The 25,290-nt window shown below is 41.4% G+C and overlaps 1 protein-coding gene across 1 annotated transcript in view; it reads right to left on the reverse strand.

Moving 5' to 3' along the window:
• The window catches only part of ARHGEF33 (Rho guanine nucleotide exchange factor 33), a 166,599-nt gene that overhangs the window by 40,315 nt on the left and 100,994 nt on the right, over positions 1-25,290 (reverse strand). The window contains exons 9-12 of the mRNA XM_044292262.1: positions 24,880-25,009; positions 22,527-22,659; positions 16,159-16,242; positions 8,961-9,044 (exon numbers count right to left, since the gene is read on the reverse strand). Of these exons, the coding sequence (XP_044148197.1) occupies positions 8,961-9,044; positions 16,159-16,242; positions 22,527-22,659; positions 24,880-25,009 (431 nt within the window). The remainder of the gene's footprint in view (positions 1-8,960; positions 9,045-16,158; positions 16,243-22,526; positions 22,660-24,879; positions 25,010-25,290) is intronic.

Raw genomic sequence — 25,290 nt, forward strand, 5'->3', positions numbered from 1 at the left:
TCTCAACTCTTCCTCCAGACTCTGGGACCTTGATTTCCAAATGAAATAAAAATTTAATTTAATCTGAAAATAGGACTTTGGACCACTGAGAAACAGTCCAGTCCTCTTTCTCCTTAGCCCGGGTAAGAGGCTTCTGACATTGCCTCTGGGTCATAAATGACTTGACACAAGGAATGCGACACTTGTAGCTCATGACCTAGATACATCTGTGTGTGGTGGCTCTTGAAGCACTGACTTCAGCCAAAGTCCACTCCTTGTGAATCTCTACCAAATACTTGGATGGCCTTTTCTTGACAATCCTTTCAAGACTGCAGTTATCCATAGCCAGCTTCATTAGCAACAACCTTTAGTGGCTCACCCTTATTGTAGAGGGTCTACTGAATTAGACTAAAGGACCATTTAAAGGCTTAGGAAACCTTTGCAGGTGTTTCATGTTGATTAGCTGATTAGACAATATTCTAATTTTCTGAGATACCGACTTTTGTGGTTTTATTAGCTAAGAGACATTATTATCAGCATTAAAAGAAACAAACATTTGAAACAGATCAATCTATATGTAATAAATCTATAAAATATATGTTTCACTTTTTGAATTGAATTACTGAATTACAGTAAATTTACTTTTTTATGATATTCTAATTTATTGAGATACATCTGTATACACACACAACTACTGTACATGTATATGACCAACAAAAAGGTAACTTAAATAAATAGAAAAGTAAAAATACACACATTTTTTCTTGAACAAATAAAGTGGGGTGGTTTTCCCACAACGGACATCCATAATGTCAGAAATGTATAATTCCCTTTTGTTGGGAGAATCACGTTTCTCTAAAGTAGTTACAGAAACAGTATTATAAAAATAGATAGGCACTCAACCATCTGAGGTCATCATAAAAACACACCTGTATTCACATATGAATCCATAATATCAAAAGACTGACCTAATATAAAACATATGTAATACAAAAGTCTAAAAACAAAATATAAATAATAAAAAATGCAATTTACAAATCCACCTTATATATAGGGTAAAATAATTTGTGCTGTCAATAAACAGCAAATCTCCGCGGTATCGCAATATAAGTCGCAGTGATAGCAAGATCACCGCGGTACTACAATACAAACCGCAGTGACAGCAGAGATTGAACAGCACAAACTATAATGTCACAATGTAAATATTGACATTCCCCTCATACATGTAACAAATCCACAAAAGATGACACGTGTCCTACTGTCTGTGATTGATATCCACAAATTATTGCAGGTTCATACATGCACTGTTGGATCCACAGTAACTGTAAGTGTCAGTATTGTAGATATACAGTAGTCTGTTTAGAGCCTCATTTGGAATACAGCACTATTAAGATAAGTAGTTCATGGAATACCTCCACTTTAGATATCTCCTCACTGCAGATATACGATCACTATTTGTCGATGATACTGTCTTTAGACATACTCACATATCGGTGGGTCAGTGCGGAGTTCAGCGTTCCTAGTGGCGTCCCACATGTCATGGAACACTGAATATCTCTTACCTCCGTTCGATTCTCACCATAGTGAGGTTAATGAATCCGCGTTGTCTCTACTTCGGTCTCGGTGTCCAACGTGTCTCGTTCTATGCCAAATGCCGGCGTCTCACACGTGTATCCTGTGTCCTCGGAGACGTAACCTCGATAGCGGTGTTAGGTAAAGATGTATCAGTCTCTATGGTAGAGGTTTATCCACTTTCTGCCGGCAGAGTGTTTCCTTCCCAGTATTCTCTTTTAGAACATCATGTATACAGGTACTTAAGAGCTGCGATTAGTTCCAAGACGCGTTTCGAAGTCTCAATGTATCTTACTTCAGATGCATTGAGACTTCGAAACGCGTCTGAGAACTAATCACAGCTCTTAAGTACCTTTATACATGAAGTTCTAAAAGAGGAATACTGGGAAGTTTGTGCTGTTCAATCTCTGCTGTCACTGCGGTTTGTATTGTAGTATTGCGGTGATCTTGCTATCACTGCGACTTATATTGCAATACCGTAGAGAATTGCTGTTTGTTGACAGCACAAATTATTTTACCAGACAGTATCAATTATTTTACCCTATAAGGTGGATTTGTAAATTGCCTTTTTTATTATTTATATTTAGTATTTAGATTTTTGTATTATATACGTTTTTTATTAGGTCAGTCTTTTGATATTATGGATTCATATGTGAATAAACGTGTGTTTTTATGATGACCCCAGATGGTGGAGTGCCTATCTATTTTTATAATACAATTTTTTATAGTGACTAGGAGCGTTGTCACAATAAGAGCACCATATCCCTCTCAGTAGGGAGTAGAGCCACCTTTTTTCTTACATAATATTAGTTACAGAAACAGTTGTAAAAGTTTTCTGTGGATATGCCAGAAATCTCTTTTATGAGAGAATGCCTTTAAAAGGGGTTGTCCAAATTTCAAGTGTTTTTAAGTCGTCGTCCCCAAACCTGGCGGCGGGGGTCCAACTCCCAGCACTACTGCCGATCGGCTGTTTGATAAGAAGGCCAAGCATTCCCTTTATTGTTTACCTGCTTGCTGTTGCAACCGCAGCGGTGAGCAGGAGTAATTACACCTAAGCCGTTCCATCAACTTCTATGGGGTGGCTCTTTCCTATTTTATAAAATATATAAGTAGCATTCTATATTTTTAGAAATTCTCATATGTTAAACATATTTTTGAGGTAAAGTACTGTACCCCAATAAGGAATATAAGTTGGGACTTGTTATTGTTTTTTTTATTTCACTGGTGAAAGGGAATTTCTGGGATACAGATATTAATGAGCTATTCTCACAATAGGTCATCAATATCAGTTCAGTGGGGGGTCTGACACTCAGCACCCCCACCAATCTGCCATTATAGGCATCCACTGGCGCCAGAAACTATGCAGAGTACAGAGCTGGAAGCAGACAGCTCTGTACACAGTGAAGTGGCCATGACAAGGTACTGCAGCTCAACTCGCAAAAAAATAATATTCTCTGACCTGTTAGGAAGGTACATGATGTAAACTGTAGTAAATGTAATCTTCTTACTGGTGACTGTATATGTGAGATATAACCTCCCTTCTGATCCTCAGCTGTGTCATGTGACCAACTCTCTGATCTCCAACTGACACAAGACAGGAAGTCAGTTACTTATCTATTCATTCCTATGAGACTGACATTGAGTCTACCATAGGAATACATAGAGAAACTGACTTCCTGTCTGCGCATAAGATTCTGTGTCAGTTGGAGAATCTGATTGCTAGTCACATGACATAGCCGAGAAGCAGAAGGGAGGGGATAACTGTCACCACCAGACATCTGAGAAGTTCTGACAGACGTCCTTCAGAACCTCCTCCTTGAGGTTCCTTTTGTTTTGCTTTCATTTTCTCATCTCATTAGCCTCTCTCAGCTGTCATGTAGTTGCACTGATTGCATCCCTTTAAATCCCTCCCCATACTGCATCACTTTGCAGTTTATATTACTTCCTGGAGTGTGTGCATGCTGATCCCACTTCTGAGTCTTCTACAGGTAAGTTTTGTTCGTTCATTTGTGTTTTCCTGTTTGCTGGATCCCAGGTGACCCTGACTCCCTCCGTATCAAGTGTAGGGAGCCGGTGGTCGTGTCCCCTCACTATTATAGGGTGTTCAGGTGTTTTACAGTCGAGGTACAAGGATATGCGATCATCTACCATTGGGATTTTCGCATATGCTGAGCAGTTAGGGAGAGAGCCAGGTCTGATGCAGGGCTCTCCCTTTTGTTCCTTAGTTTTGGATCCAGTTAGTCGGATCTTCATTTTGTGTCTTCTAGTCTCCTGTACACCTTCCGTGACATTATAAACCGCCAAAACCGTCACAAGCATGGATCCGGTTTCGCTTTTGACTGAACGCATGCAGGGTCTTTCATTGGAGGTAGCAGATCTCCGTAAGACTCTTTCTCAGTTTCAAGTGACCGGTTCAGCTTGCATTCATGGAGTTTGTTCTGAGCCTAAGATCTCGCTCCCGGATACGTTCTCCGGGGGTAGTGAGAATTTAGTTCATTTTAGAGAGGCTTGCAAACTCAATTTTCGCCTACTTCCCCATTCCTCTGGTGATGAGGAACGGAGGGTGGGGATCATCAGCTCGCTGCTCAGGGATAACACTCAGTCCTGGGACTTTTTTCGCTGCCGGTGGGGGCACAGCCCCTCCGTTCAGTGGATGAATTCTTTTTAGCCCTGGGTCAGATATATGATGATCCGGATTGTATTGCTCTGGCTGAGTCTAGACTACGTCTTTTATGTCAGGGTAAACAATCCGCAGAGATATACTGCTCAGAATTTCGGAGATGGGCAGCTGATACTGGTTGGAATGATGCTGCACTCCGAAGTCAATTTTGCCATGGTCTTTCAGAGGGTATGAAAGATGCATTTGCCTTTCATGAGAGACCTACCTCCTTGGACTCTGCCATGTCTCGGGCCGTTCGTATTGACAGGCGTCTTAGAGAGAGAGGAGAGATCACTCCTTCCTGTCATACTCAGTCCAAGGACAGTGCGGCGGTCTCATTCAGTGCACAGGGGTCTCAGTCGCTCTCAATCCCTTCTGAGCAGGGGCCCATGCAGCTGGGTTTGCTTGCCTCTGACAATAGAGGATTCAGCTCTCATAGGAAGGTTTGTTTCTGTTGTGGAGGTATAAATCATTTGGCAAATGTTTGTCCCTCTAGGAGATTCAGGCAGTTTTTTGAGAGTAATAGAGAAACAAAAAGAAAAAAATCCTCTAAAAACATTCCATCTGTTACTATTGGCAAGGTTGATGCGGAAATTGAAGGTTTTCTGTTTGCTTGTAGTTCCCGTTTTGTCCTGCCTGCCAGGGTGGCGCTAGAGAGCAAGAAAATTTTTTGTGAGATTTTTGTAGATAGTGGAGCAGCTGTCAATCTCATTGATAGTCAATTTGCTATAACTCATGGTTTCCAGGTATGCACTTTGGAAAAGGATATACCTGTTTTTGCTATTGATTCCGTTCCACTTTCTCAGAAATCGTTAAAGGGCATAGTTCACAATATCCGTCTGATTGTGAGTGATACTCATGTTGAGGATGTGTCATGTTTCGTCCTAAGCGGGTTACCTATTCCTCTAGTGTTGGGGTTACCCTGGCTCACTAAACATAACCCCACCATTGATTGGCAAGCGAGGCAAATAAATGGTTGGAGTGACTTTTGCAGAGAGAATTGCCTCACGACATCTGTTTCTGAGGTTTCTACTAAGACTGTACCATCTTTTCTCTCAGAATTTTCGGATGTGTTCTTTGAGAGTAGTGTTCAGGACTTTTGCCGATTGCCCTATTAATCTCACCCCAGGCGCCAAGCTGCCTAAATCTCGTTTATACAATCTCTCCCAACCTGAAAGGGTCGCTATGCGTGCTTATATCTCTGAGAGTCTGAGAAAGTGACACATACGACCCTCGAAGTACCCTGTTGCCGCTGTTTTTTTCTTTGTTAAGAAAAAAGATGGTTCTTTAAGACCATGTCTGGATTTCAGGGAGCTGAACAGTATCACAATTCGCAACCCTTATCCGCTTCCTCTGATCCCGGACCTGTTTAACCAGATTGTTGGGGCTAAAGTTTTTTCCAAGTTGGATCTAGGAGGGGCATACAACCTGGTCAGGGTCAGAGAAGGAGACGAATGGAAGACGGCCTTCAATACCCCTGAGGGCCATTTTGAGAATTTGGTTATGCCTTTTGGTTTGATGAATGCTCCAGCCGTCTTTCAGCATTTTGTGAACAGCATTTTTTATCATTTAATGGGGAAATTTGTATTAGTGTATCTAGATGACATTTAGATTTTTTCTCCTGATTTCAAAACTCATAAGGAACACTTACGTCAGGTCTTGCTAATCCTGCGGGAGAATAAATAGTACACTAAACTGGAAAAATGTGTGTTTGCGGTTCCAGAAATTCAATTTCTGGGGTTTCTTCTCTCCGCTTCTGGTTTTCGCATGGACCCCGAGAAGGTCCTCGCTGTGCTTGAGTGGGAGCTTCCTGAGAATCAGAAGGCGCTGATTTTTTTTTGCCAATTATTACAGGAAGTTTATTTTGAATTATTCCTCTGTTGTTAAACCACTCACTGATATGACTAGAAAGGGGGTAGATTTTTCCTCCTGGTCGGTAGAGGCGCGTAAGGCCTTTTCTAATATCAAGGAGAGTTTTGCTTCCGCTCCCATCTTGGTACAACCTGATATTTCTCTACCCTTCATAGTTGAGGTTGATGCTTCTGAGGTGGGTGTGGGTGCGGTCTCGTCTCAGGGTCCCTCTCCTGCCAAATGGCGACCGTGTGCCTTTTTCTCGAAGAAACTCTCCTCCGCAGAGAGAAATTACGATGTGGGAGATGTTGGCCATCAAGTTGGCTTTTGAGGAATGGCGCCATTGGCTAGAGGGAGCCAGACACCCTATTACCGTGTTTTCTGACTATAAGAATCTGGCCTACTTGGAGTCAGCCAAGCGTCTAAACCCGAGACAGGCCAGATGGTCTTTGTTCTTTTCAAGGTTTAATTTTGTTGTCACGTTCCGCCCTGGGGTTAAGAATGTGAAGGCGGATGCCCTGTCACGTTGTTTTCCGGGAGGTGGGAATTTTGAAGACCTGGGTCCCATTTTGGCTGAAGGTGTGGTGGTCTCTGCTCTTTATCCTGAATTGGAGGCAGAGGTTCAGGTAGCCCAGTCAGAGGCTCCTGATCTTTGTCCTCCTGGGAGGTTGTTTGTGCCTCTTGCTTTAAGACACAAGATTTTTAAGGAACACCACGATACTGTCCTTGCTGGGCACCCGGGGGCAATAGCCACAGTGGATCTCATCGCTCGGAGATTCTGGTGGCCGGTGCTTCGTAAGTCGGTTGAGGGTTTTGTGGCAGCCTGCGAGACCTGCGCTCGTGCCAAAGTCCCTCATTCACGGCCATCAGGTCCTCTCCTTCCGTTACCCATTCCTTCCCGTCCTTGGACACATCTGTCCATGGACTTCATTACGGAGCTGCCTCGTTCCTCGGGGAAGACTGTGATTCTGGTGGTGGTGGACCGTTTTAGCAAAATGGTGCATTTCATTCCTTTTCCTGGTTTGCCAAATGCTAAGACGCTGGTGCAGGCATTTATTGATCACATTGTCAAATTGCATGGTATTCCTTCAGACATAGTCTCTGATAGGGGCACACAGTTTGTTTCCAGATTCTGGAAGGCTTTCTGTTCTCGCTTGGGGGTTCGGTTGTCATTCTCTTCTGCTTTCCACCCGCAGTCGAATGGTCAGACAGAGCGCGTCAATCAGAATCTGGAGACATATCTGCGCTGCTTTGTGGCGGAGAATCAGGAGGATTGGTGTTCTTTTTTGTCCCTTGATGAGTTTGCTTTAAATAACCGTCGTCAGGAGTCCTCTGATAAGTCACCATTTTTTGGTGCATATGGGTTTCATCCGCAGTTTGGGACATTCTCTGGAGAGGGGTCTTCTGGTTTACCAGATGAGGACAGATTCTCCTCGTCTTTGTCATCTATTTGGCAAAAGATTCAGGATAATCTAAAGAGCACGAGTGAGAGATATAAGCGTGTGGCGGATAAGAGACGTGTGCCTGGTCCGGACCTGAATGTTGGTGATCTGGTGTGGTTGTCTACTAAGAATATCAAATTGAAGGTTCCCTCCTGGAAGTTGGGTCCTAAGTTTATTGGGCCTTACAAAATCTTGCCCGTCATCAATCCTGTTGCCTACCGTCTTGATCATCCTCAGACTTGGAAGATCCATAATGTTTTTCATAAGTCCTTATTAAAACCTTATGTCCAACACATTGTACCCTCGTCTTTGCCTCCTCCTCCGATTGTGGTTGATGGTAATCTTGAATTTCAGGTCTCTAGGATTGTGGATTCTCGTGTTGTCCGCGGCTCTCTCCAGTACCTCGTTCATTGGGAGGGTTATGGTCCTGAGGAGAGGATGTGGGTCCCAGTGACGGACATTAAGGCCACTCGTCTCATCAGGGCTTTCCATAGGTCCCATCCTGAGAAGGTGGGCTCTGAGTGTCCGGAGTCCACTCGTAGAAGGAGGGGTACTGTCACCACCAGACATCTGAGAAGCTCTGACAGACGTCCTTCAGAACCTCCTCCTTGAGGTTCCTTTTGTTTTGCTTTCATTATCTCATCTCGTTAGCATCTCTCAGCTGTCATGTAGTTGCACTGATTGCATCCCTTTAAATCCCTCCCCATACTGCATCACTTTGCGGTTTATATTACTTCCTGGAGTGTGTGCATGCTGATCCTACTTCTGAGTCTTCTACAGATAAGTTTTGTTCGTTCATTTGTGTTTTCCTGTTTGCTGGATCCCAGGTGACCCTAACTCCCTCCGTATCAAGTGTAGGGAGTCGGTGGTCGTGTCCCCTCACTATTATAGGTTGTTCAGGTGTTATACAGTCGAATTACGAGGATATGCGATCATCTACCATTGGGATTTTTGCATAGGCTGAGAAGTTAGGGAGAGAGCCAGGTCTGATGCAGGGCTCTCCCTTTTGTTCCTTAGTTTTGGATCCAGTCAGTCGGATCTTCATTTTGTGTCTTCTAGTTTCCTGTACACCTTCCGTGACAATAACTCACAAATACAGACACTGGTAAGAAGATTACATTCACTACAGGTTACATCATGTACTTTTCTAGCAGGTATAACAGAATGTTTTTTGTGAGAGTTCTTCTTTAAGTGAATGGGAGTAGAGCTGCAGTATGCTAGTGCCTTCTGCTTCCACTCGTACACTATATAGCTTCCAACACTGTGGCTACCTGAAACAGCTGATGGTGGGGTAGCATTATCGGACTCCCACCCACTAATCTTATAATAATGATCTATCCTGAAGCTAGGTCATGAATATCTATACCCCAGAAAACCCCTTTAAAATAATGTATTAGACAGCTTGCATTACATCCTGCTGGAGTTATTGTACAAATGAGACATAAATAAGATCTTACTTGCAATAGAATAAGATATTCTGGAATGCGCTGAACCACATGGAAAAGCAGAATGTACAGATCCGACTTCAGGTCTTCTTCAGCCTAAATAGGTAACAGAATTATCAAGAATTAATGTACACTCACCTAAAGAATTATTAGGAACACCTGTTCTATTTCTCATTAATGCGATTATCTAGTCAACCAATCACATGGCAGTTGCTTCAATGCATGTAGGGTTGTGGTCCTGGTTAAGACAATCTCCTGAACTCCAAACTTAATGTCAGAATGGGAAAGAAAGGTGATTTAAGCAATTTTGAGCATGGCATGGTTGTTGGTGCCAGACGGGCCGGTCTGAGTATTTCACAATCTGCTCAGTTACTGGGATTTTCACGCACAACCATTTCTAGGCTTTACAAAGAATGGTGTGAAAAGCGAAAAACATCCAGTATGCGGCAGTCCTGTGGGCGAAAATGCCTTGTTGATGCTAGAGGTCAGAGGAGAATGGGCCAACTGATTCAAGCTGATAGAAGAGCAACGTTGACTGAAATAACCACTCGTTACAACCGAGGTATGCAGCAAAGCATTTGTGAAGCCACAACAGGCACAACCTTGAGGCGGATGGGCTACAACAGTAGAAGACCCCACCGGGTACCACTCATCTCCACTACAAATAGGAAAAAGAGGCTACCATTTTCACGAGCTCACCAAAATTGGACTGTTGAAGACTGGAAATCTCCATTAACTGCAAGATGCTATCCTATCAATATGGGCCAACATTTCTAAAGAATGCTATCAGCACCTTGTTGAATCAATGCCACATAGAATTAAGGCAGTTCTGAAGGCAAAAGGGGGTCCAACACCGTATTAGTATGGTGTTCCTAATAATTCTTTAGGTGAGTGTATATCTATCTAGATACTAGGATAATGCTCAGGAAGTCACCATATTCATGAGCTCCTGATACCCCACGTGCTAACCAGGGGTGTAGCTATAGGGAAGCAGGGGAAACGGCTGCTTTGGTGCCCAGCCTCTGAAGGGGCCTATCCAGGTGAAGGACTAAAAGATTTTATTGTGAAAGCCCCCTGAACAGTATTATACAATGATATTATATACAGTGACACTATATAGAGTGACAGGACATATATACGTGTAGGAAACAGATGGAGCTGCTGCCGGACCTGGTCGGAGACAGCGACCTTGACTAGTCACAGGAGTGGTGGGGGTTGCACGGAAGTAGGGGGAATGCAAAGAAGTTGCTGGGGGGGGCTTTTATAAGTTTGCTATTGGGACCCAGTGATTTCAAGTTATGCCACTAACTACTAATCATGGGTAGGTGGGCAGGGAGATTGAGCGTGCACGCCTGCAGCCAAGTACACATGGGCTGGGGTGGTGATATGACGTCACTGCACCAGCTTGTGCGTCCCGGCGTGTGCTTCCCGGCGGGGCTGCTTTGATACTCCCGCCTGTAAAGTGACCGCATACCTCTGGTGCTGTAATTACAGCGCCGGAGGTACGTGGCATACAGGGGCAGGGGTTCTTTGTTTCCCTGTCTTTGTAATGTAAAACATCTCCGGCCCTGCTGGAGATGTTTTATCAAAAGGCAGAGGATCTCTATTGATCCTCTGTCCTTTGAAGTAACCGAAACTGGACATAATTGTCCAGTTATCGGCATCTCCCCCCAGCAGGCGCGCTGGTATGCGTCTGCAGTAGGATTATTCAGCTGGGGGGGGAACCCGCACTTGGGGGACATGCTGGCCACATTTAGATATAAGTGTGTGTGTACATATATATATATATATATATATATATATATGGCATATATATATATATATATACATATATCATATTTGGACTGGGCCCATAATTGCTGGGGGTATATATAAAATATAAGTATATATAGATATGTATGTAAATACAGGGGCATACATACATATCTATATATACACACATATATATATATATACACATATATATATATATATATATATATATATACACATACTAGGACCCCTCCCCCCACTGGCCATTCAGGGCCAACATATATAAATATATATGTACATACTGGCCCTCTACATATATATCCCACTTGACCATTCAGGGCCAATGTACAGGGAATATATATATATCCTCACTGGCCACTCAAGGCCAATATATACATATTTATATATATATATATACATATATATATATGTGTATATATTAGACATATATTAGACATATATATACCGTAGGAAGGCGCAAGGGTCAGTTGTTGACGGAAGGTATGTGACACCGAGGTTCCTGGCCTCAGTGAAGTAAGAGCTGGTATTTTCAGGTGTCAGCGGCAGCTAATGCTGATTGACACTTTGCTATTTTAGTATGGCTGTATAGCTGATCTGGGACGGCTCTTACTGGGAGTAGTCAAAGTGATGGGTGGGTGACCCACATTCCAGGCCGGGTCTTGACTGGCCTATAAAAAACCCAGCCAGCAGTGTCAGCTGTCTGTTATTACCTCTCTCTGGCAGAGGAGCTCTGGCAATCGCTGGTGTGGGAACTGAGCACTGTGCTGGGCTGAAGACCTGTGTGTTGGGAGAGTAGGCCACCTAAAGCCTGCACTTTGACTGCTGGAGGCAGAACCGCCGACAAGGTAACTTTTTTTGTAATGCACAAACTTTCTACTTGGTGTGAACAAACACCAACCTTTCAAAGAGTGTTTTTGTTTGACCTTATGTGTGAATAAACACGGACATTTGAATTACGAACTTGTACTTTGCTTCTGTACTGCACCCGCTTATCCCAACTACCAGAGTGAATCCCCACAATACATATATGCACGATTATACCACTTCCCTCTACAACCTTTCTCCTTGCAATCCTGTCATGTGCAAGATTGTTGTTCAGTGTCTTCTTGATGGTGAACTCATGAACAGTAACATTAGCTAATGTGAGAAAGGCCTTTAGTTGCTTAGATGACTACAGACTATCTAACATTACAGACTATTATGTACCTTGGTCAATCACTTCTGGGGAGGGTAATAATGATCTTGAATTTCTGTTGTACACAATCTGACTGTAGATTGAAGGAGTCTAAACTATTTGCAGATTGTTTTGTAACTTTTCCAGCCTGAGGAGCATCAACAACTCTTCTTCTAAAGTCTTCAGAAATCTAATTTCCTTATGTCATGAGTCCTCAGAAATCTAATTTCTTCATGTCATGGTACACTTCCACAAATCTTTCTTGTGAAGATCAGACTTTGATAAATCCCTGTTTTTTAACCACTTGCCTAATGCTGCACAACTTTATACGTTGTGGCGGTAAGATAACTGTAACCCAATGTATAACAGCTCATATTATCATTACCTTATGATCTACTGACACTACAGTGCAAACTGGTTTCCAGGCATCTCACCATTGTTACATGATGTTAGAATGATCCTCTGGGAAGAAAATTACATAAAGCCAGCAACCCCTGCTGGCTTTAAAGTGAACAGTGGTCCTTCTATCTGTGAATTACCCTCTTCCAGCCCTAACTGTGGCCAAAAGCTTAAAATGTCCAAATTTCCCTAAGATAAAATACCTTAGGGGGTCAGTATTAAAAATAAATTGTCACCTTCCAGGAGTTTCTCATGTTCTGGCAGTGTAGAACATCTGTTCTGGCAGTATGGTGACATGGAACCAACAATAAAAAAATAGGCAGCCAAAATACAATTCAGTCCTTTGAAGTCTTGAACTAAGCCCAACCAGTAGATACATTACACAAGTAGCATCCATTTTCACAGTACAAACATACATGAATGGTTTTAGCAGTGTTTTATCTTTAAATGTTTTTTAACCGTTATGGGGAAAAAAGGAAAAATACACAGTTTTTAATAATCAGTTTTCCCTTAATATTAAATATTATATTTGTCATCTGATGGTACAAAATAAAGGTCTAATTTGTCCTGTGAAAAATGCATGTACGTTGGATTAGAAATAAAATATTTATTTGCAGTTAGATAGGGCTGTTGTTAAAATTGAAAAATGTGCCTTGTAAAGAAGAGGTGTAAACACTGTGGTGAGGAACTATTTAAATAAAGAACTACTCACACCTGATTGTCATCCCATTAATTGAAAACACCTGACTCTTATCTTCACCTTCAAATTATCTGCTAATCCTAAAGGTTCACATACTTCTGCCACTTACAAACTTGTGATATTGGATCATTTTCCTTAAAAAATAAGTGACTCAAAATTTTTGCCTCATTTATTTGATGTGGTAATCCTTTTCACATCCGGTTCACATAATTTTTCCACATAATTTCTATTGGATCATTTTCCTCAATAAATAAAAGTCTAATATTTTTGACTCATTTGTTTGATTTGCTTATCTTTATCTACTTTTAGAACTGTGAAAATCTGGTGTAATTTTAGGTCACATTTATGCAGAAATATAGAAAATTCCTAAGGGATCACAAATTTTCAAGTAGCACTGTATGAGGGACACTAAGTGGGCACTCTGCTGACTTTGATTTGAGCAGTCTGTCACTCATGAGCTAATATTAGGTTGCTGAAAACATACTGAATAAGGGTGCATTCACATTGACTGTATCATTTTGCGGAATGGGTGAGGGCCCATTAATTTCAATGGGGCCACAAAAGATGCAGACAGCACACAGTGGATCGCACACGGACGGTATCCGTGTTTTGCGGATCTGCAAGTTGCGGACCACAAAACACTTACGGTCGTGTGAATGTACACTTACAACTTAACTGTCAAGCAGCACTGTACATAATACTATAAGCAGAGTGCAGTAGTATTTTTAAGCTGATCAAGGGTAGCAAAAAATAAGCTTTATTTAGGAGAAATATTCTATGCTAATTAATTGCATTGCATGTTTTAGCTCCAAGCCAAATACATCAAGCCAAAGCGCTCTGCTTCGCTTCATAAAGCTACAGAGTTACATACTTCCAGGGGAGAATATCTCTGTAGATTCTGCACCTGACAGAGCCCTTACAGTGGATATAAAAAGTCTACACACCCCTGTTAAAATGTCAGGTTTCTGTGATGTAAAGAAATGAGACAAAGATAAATCATTTCAGGAATTTTTAAACCTTTAATGTGACCTATAAACTGTACCACTCAATTGAAAAACAAACTGAACTTTTAGGTGGAGGGAAGAAAACTAAAAAAGTTAAATAATGTGGGATGTAGCTGTGTTTAGAATTAAGCAATCACATTCAAAATCATGTTAAATAGGAGACAGCATACACCTGCCATCATTTAAAGTGCCTCTGATTAACCCCAAATAAAGTTCAGCTGCTCTAGTTGGTCTTTCCTGGAATTTTCTTAGTCGCATCCCACAGCAAAAGCCATGGTCCACAGAGAGCTTACAAAGCATCAGAGGCATCTCATTCTTAAAAGGTATCAGTCAGGAGAAGGGTACAAAAGAATTTCCAAGGCATTAGATATACCATGGAACACAGTGAAGACAGTCATCATTAAGTGGAGAAAATATGGCACAACAGTGACATTACCAAGAACTGGACGTCCCTCCAAAATTGATGAAAAGACAAGAAGAAAACTGGTCTGGGAGGCTACAAAGAGGCCTACAGCAACATTAAAGGAGCTGCAGGAATATCTGGCAAATACTGGCTGTGTGGTACATGTGACAACAACCGTATTCTTCATATGTCTGGGCTATGGGGTAGGGTGGCAAGACGAAAGCCTTTTCTTACGAAGAAAAACATCCAAGCCAGGCTACATTTTGCAAAAACACATCTGAAGTCTCCCAAAAGCATGTAGGAAAAGGTGTTATGGTCTCATGAAACCAAGGTTGAACTTTTTGGCCATAATTCCAAATGATATGTTTGGCCCAAAAACAACACTGCACATCACCAAAAGAACACCATACCCACAGTGAAGCATGGTGGTGGCAGCATCATGCTATGGGGCTGTTTTTCTTCAACTGGAACTGGCGCCTTGGTTAAGCTAGAGGGAATTATGAACAGTTCCAAATACCAGTCAATATTGGCACAAAACCTTCAGGTTTCTGCTAGAAAGCTGAACATGAAGAGGAACTTCATCTTTCAGCATGACAACGACCCACAGCATGAATCCAAATCAACAAAGGAATGGCTTCACCAGAAGAAGATTAGAGTTTTGGAATGGCCCAGCCAGAACCCAGACCTGAATCCGATTGAAAATCTGTGGGGTGATCTGAAGAGGGCTGTGCACAGGAGATGCCCTCGCAATCTGACAGATTTGGAGTGTTTTTGCAAAGAAGAGTGGGCAAATCTTGCCAAGTCAAAATGTGCCATGTGCCATGCTGATAGACTTATACCCAAAAAGACTAAGGGCCAGATTTATAATTTGCTCAGGTCAGAGGTCAGAGCAAAAGTCCCAAACGCTAAAACTGCAAAAGGTGCTTTAACAAAGTATTACTTTAAGGGTGTGCACACTTATGCAACCATATTATTTTATTTTTTATATTTTTTTCTTCCCTCTACCTAAAAGATTTCAGTTTGTTTTTCAATTGAGTTGTACAGTTTATAGGTCACATTAAAGGTTTAAAAATTCCTGAAATGATTTATCTCTGTCTCATTGTCACAGAAACCTGACATTTTAACAGGGGTGTGTAGACTTTTTATATACACTATTATTACTAAAATACTGTAACTAGCCTTGACTGGTGTAAATTTGTTCCATTGATTCAATTTTATAGCTCATATCACACTATAGGCTGCCTTTGTTATAACAGATGATATGATAGAATTAGTGATGAGCGAAGCAAGCTTTAGATCCTAGATATACGGCCTCCGATTAAGAAAATGTAAGGCCTCTGATGAAGCAAAGTTAGTTATTTGCAAAGTCCCATAAGACTTTGCTGAATAATTTCAGTATTTAATTTTAAAAGTAGAAAACCACTTTAAAACTGTGATCCAAACTCGGCTTCGGTTCCGAGGTACCAGTCTCCGTACAGCATTAATCTAAAGTTTTGAGCGAAGCGACTTCGGATCTAGCTTCCGAAGCTCTCTTCACTCATCACGAGATGAAATCACATTTACAGTATCTTGCGAATATGTAACTATTAGGAAATGAAAGTGCCTTTAAAATCACAAGTGATTATGTATCTACATTTCTTCCATTTTACAAGTAGCATGTCATTAGAGAGAGGGAAGAGGATAAAATGATGTGAGAAATGTGACACCTCCTTTGATACAGGAAGTCTGCTTTCCATAGCTATATATAATACACATACCTCTTTTAGAACCACAATGTGGATCACTGATATGCTTTCTGGTAAGTCTTTCAAGTAAGCAACATAGTAGTCCAAGAAATTGTTCTAGGTAAAAAACAACAACAAAAAAAACTGAGTAGCATGTGAACTAACACACATTCCACAAACTCAAGCAAAACTGACTTCAAATATTCTTCTCATGATAAATTCCCCCCATTGATGTTAAAGAGGACCTGTCACCACTGTGCAATCTGAAAGCACTATGTATTAGAGCAGGAGAAGCTGAGCAGATTGATATATAGTCTTGTGGGAAGAGATTCGGTAAAACCTGTAATTTATACTTTTATATCTCTGCTTTTTCCACTTCCTATGAACAGCTATTGGTACATGAGGGAGAGGTTATCAGTGATTGACAGCTATCTCTGTATACACACAATGCTATCATTCACTGATAACACCTCCCCCTGTACCGATAGCTCTTCACAGAAGGTAGATTTTTTTTTATAAATTACAGGTTTTATTGACTCTTTTTCCACAAAACTATATATTTATATCAATCTGCTCAGCTCCTCCTCCTCTATAACATGGTGCCGTCAGATTGCATTGCATTTTGTGGTGACAGGTCCTCTTTAAAGGGAGTCTGTCAACATTTTTGTTGATGCAAGACTGCAGACAGACATAGGTAAGGACAGGAGGTAACAAATACCTCTGCTTTTAAATAAAGGAGTGCTATGAAAATGAACTTTGAATGACACGGGTGCTGATCCTACAAGTGCACTAAAGACGGTGCAGTGCTTCAGGCTCAGTGTATGAGCAGCTCCACATGCAGTACCCCAGAGCAGGGGGACTTGCAAATTGTTTTGTTCATTTAGAGTAAGTTATATCATTTTATGCTTTGTATCCCCAGTATAGTAATGTATGGAGGTGACTGGGAGAGATGGTGTAAACCAACTCAGGCAAGGGCCTCTTGGGAAGCTGAGGTGTGGACTGTTACCCAACTTAATCTAATAGAGGAATTTAGTGTTAGCAGGAAAGGATAGAGGAGGCAAAGTCCATGTGCTCCACTTCTCCATACTAGCCCTCAAGTTACAGAGGCTAACCATTTCTGCATGATCAACCAAGATTGAACCATCATTACATTGAAATGGTCCTGGAGAGAGAGAGAGAAAGAAAATGCCAGAATCTGTAACGGCTAAGCAAATGGAGTCAGTAAGTTACACTGCTATCAAAAGCTATAGACATTACTGCTATGAGTGGATACCACCACCTGGTTGGTCGTTTCCCTAAATTTGTACGTCACTGTAGCGTATTACAACTATCTTATCAAAAGTATTATTGTCAGCCTCAGTTTCTAGATAGGAAGGGTGATGGAGTACATTGAATCTAAACCTGGCCTATACCCAAGATTTGCACTGTAAATTATTGGAACCATGTTCTGAGATTGTTGGAACTACTACGACTCTCATTTTGCATCACAGTAAAGAGACATTTATTCTGTAAAATCTGGCCTGGTTACTGACTCCTACACCATACGTCTAGCATTACACTCTACGTGCCCTGCCTTGCACCAATATAAACACTTAACATCAAGGGCACCTCAATCTACCATCAGGGAGGTGCCCTAAAACCAGGTAAGAAAGGGTGCACCCTTCTTTCACTGCACTGGCCCTAAGGAGCAATAGTGTGAGGAAAGGCATTGTGATAGACTTTATACAGCCAAAGCCACTACTGCTCCCATCGTCCGCTCTGGTTCCTCAGGGGCTTGCTGCACAGAGTCACTCAAAGAGGAGTGAAGGAGAATTGGAACTGGTCACAAACTAATCATAAAGCGCTGCAGTCTCAATGCTTGCCCTATGTGCACTTCCAGGACCAGCCTCCAGGGGATTCAAAGTTGTTGTATACAGCACTCCACTGACTGAAAGCAGCTCCGGTCTCCTGCTCCTATTTGTATCAGTATCCTGACAGAGACCTGTCACCATAAATTAAATGTAATTTACAGGCAGCATGTTAAAGAGCAGGAGGAGCTGAGGAGATTGATATATAGTTTTTGGAAACATCTTCGGTACAACTTTCATTTTTCACATTTATATCTCTGCTTTCTCTGAACTTAAGATCGCCTTGGTGTATATCATTTTCTAACAGCTATCTATGTATACACACTTACACAGGGAATACTATCAATAACTGATAACACCTCCCCCGTGTACAACTGAAGTCAGAAAGAGCAGAGATATAAATGCATAAATTACATGTTTTACTGAATCTGTTCCCATAAAACATGCTGCCCGCAGACTACACAGAATTTTTTGGTGACAGGTCCTCTTTTTTATATATAATGATAGGAGTCATTACTTAAAAGGGCAGTCCTCTTTTGTTATATTGATGACCTATCCTCAGGATAGGTCATCAATATCAGATCGGTGGGGGCTCGACTGCCAACACCCTCGCCAATAAGCTGTTTGAAGAGAAGACTGCACTCATATCAGCAATGTCAACAGTAAGCAGGTGTAATTACAGCTCTGCCGTGAATAGGAAGGAGCTGTTAAGTGAATGGGATGGAGCCGCCCCATTGAAGAGAATGAGACAGCAGAGTTGTAATTACACCTGCTTGCTGCTGCAATGTTAACAGCGAGCAGGTAAACAGTGAGAAGAACATAGCAATCATACAAGCGCTGCATTCTCTTCAAATGGCTGATCAGTAGGCGTGCCAACAGTTGGGCCCCTGCCAATCTGATATTGATGTCCCATTCTGAGGATAAGTCATCAATATAACAAAAGTGGACAGCGCCTTTAAGCCCGGGTCAAAACTAAACAGCAGGTTTACCTATAACAAGTCATCCCTAGTAAGATAATAAATGCAAAGGGTAAAAAGGGGTAGATAGGCAGGTGGACATCTGGAATGGTATAATTAAATAAGTAAAATATTTAAAGGGGTTGTCCCAAATATTGTCCAGTTTTCAAACCAGCACCTGGATCTGAATACTTTTGTAAGCGTTTGAAATAAAAAAAATTTGCATAGCTACTGAGTTATTCAATAAAATGTATCTGTATAGCACCATCTGCAGTTTGTTCTTTTTCTTATGTCCTGCTCACTGAGATGGCTGCACATGCTCAGTTTCATCCTTCTACTGCTTCCTGAGCTGTGATAGGAACAGAGCTCCAATAGAACAGACACGCCCCTGAGCTGCAGCAGGAAGGACATGCCCCTTGAGCTGCCAGCTTAATATAAATCTAGCAAAGCAACGAATGGGGAGATCCCTGGATCCATGTGGAGTAAAGGGCTGGTTCTAGCTTTGTTAGAAGGAGATTGTCATTTACTATATCATGTCTGATTTTGATTTTTTACATTAATCATTTGATAACCCTTTTAAGCATTAAAAAGTATCTCATGAAAAATTAATTTTGATCTATGTTTGTATACAGTTCTCACTATGCTGTTCGTCGATTACTGCATTGCTTCTTTGATTCTGAAGACCAGCTTTAACTGACATTTCTTCTTGTGGATCAAAGCTTGCAGCTGAACAAGAAGACATATCAGTGAAAGCTGGCCTTTAAAATAAACTACCATGATTGAGAGTTTCTGCAGGGATAGGGCTGTGACAGATTGCATGGGCCATCTAAGTTTTCAATTGACTTCTTTATGCCTATGATTTCACACAAATGTGACTGGTAAATGATCATGCTAAGCTCCATTGGACTGTACGAAGCATTGTTTCTAGGGGAGAACATCACCCCATACACATGTCTGATGGAGCTTGCATGGTAGTGCATGGAAGCAGTATGGCTCCTTACTAAAAAAAAAGACATACCCAGTGTCTTGCAAAAGTATTCAACCCCCCCCCCCCCCCCTTCCCTTGACTTTTTCCCGTGTTAGTGCCTCACAACCTAGAATTAACATGGATTGTTGGAGGATTTGCATCATTTCATTTACAGAACATGCCCACAACTTTGAAGCTGTTTTTTTATTTTTTATTGTGAAGCACAAGTGCCACCTTTTTGCGTCAATCACAGCTCCAAGTCGCTTTGGATAAGTCTCTATGAGCTTGCCTCATCTTACCACTGGTATTTTTGCCCATTTCTCCTTGCAAAACTGCTTCAGCTCCTTCAAGTTGGATGGTTTGCGCTTGTGAACAGCAATCTTTAAGTCTGACCACAGATTTTCTATTGGATTGAGATCTGGACTTTGACTAGGCCATTCCAACACATTTACATGTTTTCCCTTAAATCACTCAAGTGTTGCTTTAGCAGTGTGTTTGGGGTCATTATCCTGCTGGAAGGTGAACCTCCGTCCTAGCCTCAGAGTGGCACAGAGTGGTACAGGTTTTGCTCAAGAATATCCCTGTATTTAGCACCATCCATCTTTCCCTCAACTCTGACCAGTTTCCCAGTCACATCCCCCCAGCACGATGCTGTTACCACCATGTTTCACTGTGGGGATGGTGTTCTTTGGGTGATGTGATGTGTTGGGTTTGCGCCAGACATAGCGTTTTCTTTGATGGTCGAAAAGTTCAATTTTAGTCTCATCAGATCAGAGCACATTCCTCCATACATTTTGGGAGTCTCCCACATGCCTTTTCGCATACTCATAACGTGCCTTTTTGTTTTTTGCTGAAAATAATGGCTTTCTTCTGGCCACTCTGCCATAAAGCCCAACTCTATGGAGCGTACGGCTTATTGTCGTCCTATGTACAGATACTCCAGTCTCTACTATGGAACTCTGCAGCTCCTCCAGGGTTACCTTAGGTCTCTGGCCTGCCTCTCTGATTAATGCCCTCCTTGCCCGATTTGGATATTTTTTTATAACCTAACCCTGACTTGTACTTCTCAACAACATTGTCCTTTACTTGTTTGGAGAGTTCCTTGGTCTTCATGGCAGTGTTTGGTTAGTGATGCCTCTTGCTTAGGTGTTGTAACATAGAAACATAGAAACATAGAAACATAGAATGTGTCGGCAGATAAGAACCATTTGGCCCATCTAGTCTGCCCAATATATCTGAATCCTATGAATTGTAGCCTCTTGGGCCTTTCAAAAAAGGTGTGTATATGTAATGACAGATCATGTGATACTTAGATTGCACACAGGTGGACATCATTTCACTAATTATGTGACTTCTGAAGGTAATTGGTTGCACCAGAGCTTTTTATGGGCTTCCTAACAAAGGGGGTGAATACATATGCACATGCCAATTTTCTGTTTTCCATTTCTAAACAATAGTATTATTTATATATTTTTCTAATTTCACTTAACCAACTTAGACTATTGTGTTCTGATCCATCACATAGGATTCAGATTAACAAAACATTGAACTTAAGGCTGTAATGTAACAAAACACAAAAAAGTCAAGGGGGTGAATACTTTTGCAAGGCACTGTACAATCAAAATGCCCAGTAGTGATAATGACAATTTCTCACAACAGAAGCATCTACAGTCAGGGGCATAGCTATAGGGGGTGCAGAGATAGCAGTCGATATCGGGCCCAGGAGCCATAGAGGGCCCAAAGACCCTTGCGCCACATAAGAAGACACTGGTATTATAGAAAGTGCATGCTGGGAGGGCTCTGTCATAGATTTTGCACTGGGGCCCAGAATCTTCAAATTACACCTCTGTCTACAGTGCTCATTAGTATGCTAAGTGGAGGATCTAATACAGGATTTCAAGATCACACTACAAATTGTGGCCATCATTTACTAACATGTTTGCTTTTAGAATCTGTATAAAAAGTGTCGCAAATTGGGGCAAATTTGGAGCAACTTGGGTTTCTCCATTTTGCTCAACTTGCTTGGAAAAGGAGTGGGTCTTAGAAGGGAATGGGCGTGGCTTTGCATGAAACGGCAGTGGGCTAATATGCAACATTTTGCGCCAAACGTGTGCCACAATTCTTGTGTAAAGATCTATCTCAAAGTAAGCCTTCCAACAGTTGGTACAGAGTCAGAGAAAAGTGTCCATCCCTGCACCATATTTATCATCCAGCCTGAGCCCCTGTAAAAAAAATCTGGTGCAGGTCTAGACAGACTGGCTAAGCGGGTAGTGTATTAGCATGAAACAAGTGTCTGTCATGGGTTTTGTTTGCTTTATTAACAACAAATTTACAAAATGTGGCATGTTATTTTTGTATTTGCCGCACGGAATACCTATTTTTAGTCTAACCTCATTTATTATACAGGTTCCTCACACTCTGTACACCACCAGGGGACTGGAATTGCCTTGTGACTTTTTGGGGTCACTTTTGGGGTGACTATTTATCAAAAAGTGGTAATGATAAAGCATCTTATCCAAATAACGACAACCACAATGCAGACATGAATGGACCCTTATGTAGTCAGGTAATTTATGTACGCAATGTAGAAAAGGAGAAACAAGTGAGTTATTTACAAAAGAGCATAGTTACCTCATCATTGGTTAACTTCAGGAATATGTCTCCCAGGATTCCTTGTCTGGACCATTTTACTACTCTCTCCTGCAAAATGTGGAGCAGGTCCAGGTGATGCTGGATCAAATACCGCAATGAACTGGGGAAAAAACTGAAAAATGAACAAAAAATGACCCTTGAAGTTCCTTTCACCTGATGAATGGAACAAAATGAATCAAAAGATTATCTGTTGACAAAAGAGGAAACAGAATGATACAATGTGTCTTTCTAAAAGTTATCATATTTGCCTTTAAGGGCCTGTTCACACCAGTGTTTTCTGTGTTTCTGTTCCATTCCGAGGAACCAAAAAAAAATTTAAAAATTTAAAATAAATGTCTCCATTTTAACCTCCATTTGTTTTAATGGATTATTTGTACCATCTGTAGTGCTCAGTTAGTGTCCGTTCCTTCGCATTTTAACTATTTTTGATGGGAGAAAAAATCTCTTGTGCTTCTCTCTGAAAAAAAATAATGGAAAGGAACTTTCCATTTTTTAAACTCTGAAGTCAATGAATGCCAGATACAAATGGATGTGCTTCGTTTGTATCCTCATTCATTCTGTTTAATGGATCCATTTTCTTTTTCATCTATGGATCTGATGGAGCAGAGATGGGGAAACACAAAACAGATGTGAACAAGGCCAAAAAGGGAATGTATTGTCAGAAAGTGTCTTATTGTTTAGGCTCTGTTCACATTTGTGTCAAAGGGTGGATTTAGACGAACCAATATATGACAGATTATCGGGAGTGAGTGTTCTTGCAAAAAATGGGGCGGGGAAGGGGACGGGCCATCTCATTTATCATTTTCTACCCCTGTTTTAGGCATAGAAAATTGTCTAAATTTAAGCCACAAGGAGGCTAGCTTACATTTAGATAGGCGGTGGATGCACTGAAGTTATGTAGAGGCCGACCATCTAAAACACTGGTCTTAATAAATGACCCCCTATGTTACTAACTGTTCATTACAGCATCTCTACTCTTCCTCTTGCTCATTGTCCAGCTACATACTCCAGTATTGCTTTAGCTTTTGGATAGAGGATGCCAGAGATTTTTTTATTTTTTTTCCCCACCCAGTGGTACGTACCAAAAAGTTTGACTATATACCTGTTCCCCACTGCTCTGTTCTGGCTCCATGGCTATCGGGCTGTCTTCACTGGACTTCTGCTCCCTATTTGTCATCATGGATGGGGTTAAATGTACCAGTGCAGCCAATGAGCCAGAGCCCCAAGAGACGTATCGCTACTGTTTCATGTGCTAATTGGGGACATGTCAGAGCCGAGGACAGTCATTGGCTGCAGAGGTGCACATGACCCCGTCTGTGTAAAAGTTTACAGATAGTGACTGAAAGTCTGGAGAAGACAGCCTGGAAGCCATAGAGCTTGAATGGAGTAGTAGGAAGCAAGCAAGCATACATTTCTTCACAGGTAATGCTGGGTACGTGTGTGGGGGGAATGTTGATAATTTTAAGACAGCCACCATCATGTTTGACATTTGATATGATGTTCTTACTGTAATATCCTGACTTTCCACCACTCATGTTGAGACCTGTGGTGTCTAAGCAGCTCCACATTTACCTTATCTGTTTAGAAAATATTATCCAAACAGTTTGGGAATCATCAAGTTTTTTTTATTTTGAAGCAATCAGACAAGCATTGTTACTCAGGTCCAGTCTCCTTCTGGGAAGCTATGGACATTGGCTTAAATGAGGCAAGAGAGAGTTTTCAGTTCATTCGATGTTCTTCTCTGGGGTTTTGTAAATTCCTGAAGCTGTTGCAGCACATTTGTAGTAATTTGGCATTCTGGCCTCTCCAGGGGTCATTTGTCACCATTTCAAGCCTTCTCTATTTGAAAATAATGGGTACAGGTATGTACATTTAAAAAAAATCACTGTTAATATAAGTGGTGTCCCACTTGTAGCCCAAGGGGCATATAAAGCCCTCTTGTTCCAGCCAAAGACAAATTCATATGGTGCAGCTAGGATAATGACGAGGAAAGCTCACTCTTGTATGCTGAGCCTAACCACAAAGGCTAGAAGAACTGCTCTGTTTTTGCCTCTGGGGCCTTGCAGAACTGTGGTCCTAGGTTCAAATGTGACCAAGGACAACATCTTGGAGTTTTTATGTTCTCCCATGTAATGTGTGAGCCTTTGGTGCCAAGAACCACATTTAAAGTCCCTAAAAATGTGTTGATTTGCCCAATAGTTTTTACCTTTCTGTTGTATTTATTTGTACAAGTGTCATATATAGTCCTTTTTACTTTTACTTTTCAGTGCTGACATTCCCTTTATACTACTATTATTATATTTTACATGAAGAAGAGAGGAAACTCTAGTACCTTCTCTCTTTAGTGGTCCTCTTGATGTCAGACCCTTGTAAGGTGGCCCTTATCTTTAGGATATGAGACAGATTCAGGACATATTTTCGTTCTGATTCAAGAAGGTCTTTTGCCGCCGTTTGTCTTCTTGCTTGATATGAAAAAAATTATTATTGAGAATATTGTTACTACACACACAAAATAAATTCATACATCACTGTGGGTTTTAGAATAGACTAAAGCTGCAGACCTTTAGAGAATGAATGGAGTGGAAAGGCGCATCCTTAGCTGTCTACTTTATCCAGATAGGGGTACAGTATCCCCATTCTGTCTTCGCTCCAAAATCTTAATTGGGGAAGAATTTGGACTGCTCCATACACATGTGATATTTCAGTAATATGCCGAAACCCCTTTAAAAACTTTAAAGGGGTT

Source organism: Bufo gargarizans, chromosome 4, assembly GCF_014858855.1.
Source record: "Bufo gargarizans isolate SCDJY-AF-19 chromosome 4, ASM1485885v1, whole genome shotgun sequence".
Classification (NCBI taxonomy): domain Eukaryota; kingdom Metazoa; phylum Chordata; class Amphibia; order Anura; family Bufonidae; genus Bufo; species Bufo gargarizans.